This window comes from Myzus persicae, unplaced genomic scaffold (assembly GCF_001856785.1).
Source record: "Myzus persicae strain clone G006 unplaced genomic scaffold, MPER_G0061.0, whole genome shotgun sequence".
Taxonomy (NCBI): domain Eukaryota; kingdom Metazoa; phylum Arthropoda; class Insecta; order Hemiptera; family Aphididae; genus Myzus; species Myzus persicae.
In genome coordinates, this window is record NW_019100539.1 from 37,167 (window position 1) to 44,110 (window position 6,944).

General features: G+C 33.8%; 1 protein-coding gene across 1 annotated transcript; it reads left to right on the forward strand.

Annotated features, from left to right (window-relative positions):
- Positions 1-2,607: 2,607 nt before the first annotated feature.
- On the forward strand, positions 2,608-6,748 carry LOC111031732. Its single transcript, XM_022311802.1, has 3 exons — positions 2,608-3,138; positions 5,584-5,764; positions 5,835-6,748. The coding sequence occupies exons 1-3, from the start codon at positions 2,991-2,993 to the stop codon at positions 6,484-6,486; spliced, it is 981 nt and encodes a 326-aa protein (XP_022167494.1). The 5' UTR covers positions 2,608-2,990; the 3' UTR covers positions 6,487-6,748.
- Positions 6,749-6,944: the final 196 nt, after the last annotated feature.

Sequence of the window (6,944 nt, forward strand, 5' to 3'; positions counted from 1 at the left end):
TAACCTCCGTATATAATGGTATAGTATTCGAAATACCTATACATTCTAAGTATATGGACGTTATCATGGCTAATCGGTTACATTACAGAAAGGACAGAAAGACTATAAAATTATGGTTTTACAATAACAATTTTTTTCTTTATAACCGTTTGATATTTGTTTCGTGAAAGTTAACATTACTCCCAACGTTCGAACTGGGCGATGGTCTTATCCCGGGGGTGAACCACGTATGCCTGAATGCCTCCCTCGACCACCCCGATGTCGTCACCCACATGTATAGGACATATTATTATACAGGTTATATATACCTGGCTATATTGTCTCATAACATATTATACACAAATACACCGATGATAATATAATTGAGCAGTGGTGTGATAACTGATAACGACAAAACACAACTCACACGTCTCGTCCGGGGGCAATAGGGGAGCGGCGGCGGTTGCAGAATTTGCGGCGGCGGTGCGTTGCTCTCCTACGACGACGACGCCGGCAGCGGCGGTCGACTGCACAAAAACGACGACGACGGCGGCGGCTGCTGAGACGGTGGCGGCGGCGGTCTCGTGTGATGCACGGTGTGAACAGCACGCGACATAATATATTTATGATGTATATATATTTATATACGCAACCCAAAACGAAAAGTTTAAAATTAAATTGATAAATACGTATAATATTGTATACTAATAGTAATAATAATAATATTAACGGTAATAACGATATTACACAGACCGTTATTATACTAATAACGCACGACGTCGACGACGCCTATACGGCATGCAAGTACGACGGAGACGGGTCGGTCGCGCGGCTTTTGCAGCGCGTACCGTACGCGCGGACCATTTAAAACGACGATAATTTTAAACGGCGGCGGCGGAGACGAAGATAATATTTCTATAAATAATATATCACATTATGTATCAGCCGCCGTGGTACGCCCCCGCTGATCACACTGTCTTCCGCGTAATACAGACACACACTCACCCACACACACACCCAAACGCGCGCGCAATATAATATTAATAATAAATAACCGCAATGGTATAGTAATAATAACGGTGCTGATGATAATACGACTGCGGAACCGCTCAGCTAGTGATAGAGAGAGAGACACCCGACCCGCCGGCACGCACCGCTACTAACTCTCCTGTACAACAGCCCGCGTCGGCGGCACACGACGCGAAACGCGCACGGCGGCAGCGGCGGCGGCGACGACGGCAGCGGCACGTTCGCGCTATCGCAGCCCGCGACGACAGTCCGTAAAGTAATCCGGGGATTTTCCCGTCGGCGTGCCCCAGGATTTTACACCGCCGCCGCGACGTGCATCCTCCCCGCGAGGCGTCCTCCACCACCCATACCCGCCGGCCATATGTGGTGCCCCCGCCGCCGCCCTTGACGTCCTGGCGGAAAATTGGGGCCATCTCGACTCGAGCGCGCCGCGGCGATGCATGCATTGGGGAGGGGGCACTCCCGCTCCATCACGCCCCGTCCACCCACCCACACTCTATACGAGCAGTGTCCTACCGCCACCCGATCCTTTGCCCGTCCGCGGCGACTATTATATTATTATTATACTATGTGAGCGGGTGCGTGAGTGCGAGCGCTATAGCGGGAGCGATCTGACCGTTGGCGAACTCTGTATGATGCACTGCGAACCGTGCGGACGACGCCACTCCCTTGCGACCACCGATATCATCCGAATATTATGGAGGTACACTTTGCCGGGATCACATTGAGTCTGATGCACTCGGCGGTGACCGATATTGTAATATCATTATCGTGACACGATGCCATTATAGGACCTACGGCAACATAATATAAACCTCCACTTACTAAACCCACAATCTACATGTTATTATAATAAAGCCGATGGTCGAGTGCGTTAAGGTACGCACACACTGCTGCGGTAGACGGTACGGTAACGATACGGTAACGGTAGCCATAAAATTGAGATCATAGTTTTATATGAGGCAAACCACATTGGTACGATATTATCGGATCGGTGAACGGTAGGCGCGCCGATAATCTTTGTGCGGTAAAGTTTAAAACTAAACGAATGTAATTAAATGTAGATGCGCACATTGCTACGATAAATCGCCGGTACGGTAAAATATATCGCACCGTGCACCGATATTTTTTTAACGTTGCATGCACGATAATTACCGTCTACCGGGCCGATAAATATTAATAGCAATAATGTTTATCTATTTTGTAATAATTATGATATACAATACATAATATGAAGCTGTTTAGCTGTTTAGCTGTAAAACTATATGTATATTACCATTATGGCATTAAGTGCTATATGTTATACGTACTAATTATATTATTAATATTTAAATTACGTATTCAAAGTACAGTAGGTATATCATAATAATTAATATTAATAACGAATTTTTTTATCAAATATACTCCTATACTCCCATTTTGCAAATGTGGGCAAAAATTACCTTTAGTTAGTTAAGTCAAGTCAACATTTAGAAAGCTATATTTAAGATTTAATAAACATTATACTTCACTCTTAAGTTTAAAGTTAACACCTGAAAAAATATGAATTTAACTCAGTTATATAATTACTTTTTAATTTAGCTTTAGGTAAAATGTAAAAACATTTTGATTAACGTATAGTACCCACTTTTAGCAATGTATACAAAATACGTAATTTCATTGTAATTCATATTAGTGAATTTAAGAAACTATATACTAAGTAGGTACCTACATTTGTCAGTTTCTACGAAACACTTTATGAGTACCTACAGTTCTTATCCCTAGTATTCTTATTTACACTTATAGGAAATTTAATGAAGTGATTTTTGGAAGAGCAAAAATATTAAGTTCATGGAAAAAGAACAGATCAAAATTTAAAATAGAATTCGTTGGTAGATATACTTTGTATTTTCAGACTTTTCAACTTTTGGTCAGTCACTAATCTTCTGTCATACAGAACGGTTAGAGTTTTAGTGTATTTGGATCTTTTAAAGATTTTAAAAATGTCAGCTATTAACACAGAATTGCTTATTTTAGAAGTTAAAAAATATGAGTTATTATATAATCAAGAACACCCGCAGTACAAGGACTACAGACAAAAGGACCGGATATTCGACAATGAGATCAGTAAGGCAATGGGAGGGGAAAATGGTAAGTAGTGTCATGTTCAGGGGCGTCATTCGGTGGTACTACCCTAGAAAATATTGAGATAACGCCCCTGGACATGTTACAATAATTGCACAACGATTTTAAATAATAAAATGTATATAAAAAATATTCAGATGTAAATAAAACTATTAAAATATATTTAGATTTTGAGTTAATCTAGTGAAATTTTTATAAAGAATAAACCTAATACTTATCCTGCAATGTTAAATATAGAACAACGAACCATTTTAAATTCATAATATGCACTTATAAATTGTACCTAACCTAACCAATGTAGTACCTAAATTATTTTAAAAGCTATATATAATTAAGAAATCATGATAACATAATATAACTATTCATTAAAATTTAAAAGTATTAATTAAATTAATAAAACGGTTTCATAATGTTGAACATAAAATGAATAGGTACTTCATAAATCATAAGAAAAATCAATTATTTTGAATGGGAATCTTAGACATATAGACATTATAAAACATCGGAAAATTGTATTTGGATTAAGAGTTATGATAATACAAAATAATACACAATATTAATTTATATATATTATAATATTTTATAACATACTTTTATTCATAAATAATAATATTATAATGTAATATTAAACTAAACTGCAAAAATAATGTGTACAAACATTACACTTACAATTCATTTTGAATAAACCAGTTTATAAATTTATTTCTCACTTCAAAAGCCTCATTGGATCCTCTTCTGGGATCGTTTATTAAACTCTCTAATGCATTCAAGTCGGGTGTTTGTTCTTGTTCAATATATTCAAAATAATCTGTATCGCCTGATGTATTAACTCTTAAAAAATTGTGCAAAATACATGTAGCCAGTACAACAGTATTTACTGTATCTACGTTCATTTCCAATGGTCTGGAGTAAATTCTAAATTTTTTAGACAAAATTCCAAATGCATTTTCTACGACGCGTCTAGCACGGCATAATCTGTAGTTAAACAAATCTTTTGTATGTTCTTGCCTTGACTGACGGTAGGGAAATGGCCTCATTAAGTATGATTTCAATGGAAAAGCTTCGTCTCCCAATAGTACATATGGTGTTGGTTCCTGTTGATTAGGTAATGGTTGGTCGACGGGTACATTTATTGTTTTATTTTGAAAACGTTGTCCCATAATTGATGCTTCAAAAATTCCTCCGTCACTATTACGGCCATATCCACCTATATCTACACAAACAAACTTATAATCTGCATCCACAATGGCCATGAGGACGACTGAAAATTTTTTTAGGTAACAGAAGTGTCTTGAACCGGTATTATTAGGACATTTTATGGTAACATGTTTACCATCGATGCTACCGATGGCATTTGGAAAATTCCACTTCTGTAAAAATGTTTCTGCTGACTGTAACCACGTTGATTGTGTTGGTTCAGGTAAATATATGTTTATCATTTTTCGATTTATAGCTTCACATACTTCCTTAATAATATTACTAACAGTTGAAAACCCCATTCGAAAACTATAGCCAATTGTTTTGTAAGAATCTCCTGTAGCTAAAAACCTAATAATTTAATAAGAAAAAAAGTTAAGTCAATTATTTTTTTTGTTTTAGACGATATAGTAAAATACAAGATGGTGGATATGATATTGCATTTTAACGCAATCATAAAAGTATTCTAAGATCCATTCTAATGTCTAAAAACAAAAATATTATAAACATAAACCTAAATACAAAATTATACCAGTTAAATTATAAAAAACAAGGCTAATTGGATTTCAACTATTTTTTTAGTATGGTAAAATAAGTATGTCCAAAATTCCGGTTTTTTTTACTTTTGATCTAACTAGATTTATCCTATCATTGAATATACTATTACATCATAGTGTTATTTACTAAATATTTCGGCTTCTTTTTTGACATTTATAAAGATTTTAAATTTTCTAATTTTTTTCATTTTTTTTTTTTTTACTAAGTAATTTCCTATTCACTCATCTGCAAAAATAATTTAACATGCTATTAGGTAGGAACTGAAAACAGATATAAAAATAAATTACTAATATAAATAAAAATATACTGTTTTAACTCAAAAAGTTTTTTGTAGATACCTATGATTTAATAATAAATTCGAATATAACACATCAATTACTGTTAGAGGTACCTACATCAGAAACGTACTATAGGAAAGGAGTTCCCTATTTTTAAATTTTTAAATTGATTTTGGGTTTGGGTTGTTATAATTATTATAATGTCTACTAAAATTTTAGAAATAAAAATAGTTAAATACCTATATACATTAAAATGTATAAATTATTTATTTTTATGAATTTTTATAGCTTAAGTAGTAATAAACATTTAACTACCTATACATAAATTAACTATCGTTTATTGTAATTTACTGATTTTTTAATAATTATTAATAAACACAAAAAAAACACTTTAATTATTCACATAACATTTGATTAGGAGCAATTCTATACAAACGGTGGCGCAATTTAAGAGACAATTATCAAAAATATTTGCGAGCAAATAAAACAAGAACTGGTCAAGGTGCAAATGAGGTAATCAATAAAAGTTTGGCCAACTACAAAAAGTGGCAATGGGCTACCCAAATGGAATTTTTAAAGCCGTATTTACAATTAGCTAGGTAATATGATTGCTAATTTTATTATTTAAATAGAAAATGAAAAATATAATAATTTTAATAAATATTACAGCACACTTTCTAATATTCCTGGACAAGAAGAATCTGTTTCTAACGTCCTTACAACTCAACCGAGACCAGAGTTCAGTCAAGAAATAGAAGAAGAGAATATCGGTACAGAAAAATCAGTTGTTGCACAAGTACGAAATACCTCAAAAAGAAAAAGATGCACAATTGAAGAAAACGTGGACACAGATTTGGGTATTCAAAAAGTAATAAATTATTTCAGAGAAAAAAATGAGAACAAACGTTCAATGACCGCGGTTGAACATACTTTTATGGGATGGGCGAAAACAGTAAGCACACTTTCCTCAAAAAGACAAGTGCTACTAAAAATGAAAATTGGACAGTTGATAGCAGATACAGAATTTGAAGAACTTCATGAGTTAGAGAAGATAAATACCACTATTACATATAAAGAGTCAACTCGTACAAACGTAAGTAACCGTTCGAATTATATGACACAGAATGAAGCCATCAATACAGGTCCCAGTTATAATACGTCTAACTGTGAACAGCTATACCCTTCTTGCAGTAATAGTAACGTATTGGAAACTCACGACAGGTCTCCCTCCCCAAAATCACAGTTATCGCAGTATGAAGAGGAAGTCTACCAAGAAGAGCCTGTAGACTTCACCAAAGAATTACCTTTTAATGAATATTAGATAATAATTCCTTATTAAAATTTAAAACAGTACACCTAAGTCATAACTAATAATTAATCATGATCATTAAAATACAATCTTTAAATCTTACGTGTACAGTTTAAGTAAATTATTTCAGAAAATTATCTTAAATGTAATTATATAACTTAATATTATAATGTAAGCTTACATACCTACATGTACTATAATTATTAATGATGTTATCGTAAATATCGATTTATTTTGGAACTTATCTACATTAAGAATTATAATATAGGTATGTTAGATAAGAATGCTATTTTCAGTCTAGTTTAATATATATATATATATATATCAGTTAAGTTTTATTATGTATACTTATATAGAATATAGATACATTAGGTAATAGATATTTAAGTAATTCAATATAAAATATACCTTATAAATACAAGAAGTTAGAAGTACAAAATTATCACCGATTATATTATATCTAATAAGAA

Bases quoted from the DNA above. Each gene is read 5' to 3' on its own strand.
- LOC111031732 (XM_022311802.1), top strand. From the start codon at position 2,991: ATGTCAGCTATTAACACAGAATTGCTTATTTTAGAAGTTAAAAAATAT. The intron at 3,139-5,583 runs GTAAGTAGTGTC...ACATTTGATTAG, and splicing joins GGCAATGGGAGGGGAAAATG to GAGCAATTCTATACAAACGG. The intron at 5,765-5,834 runs GTAATATGATTG...TAAATATTACAG, and splicing joins CCGTATTTACAATTAGCTAG to CACACTTTCTAATATTCCTG.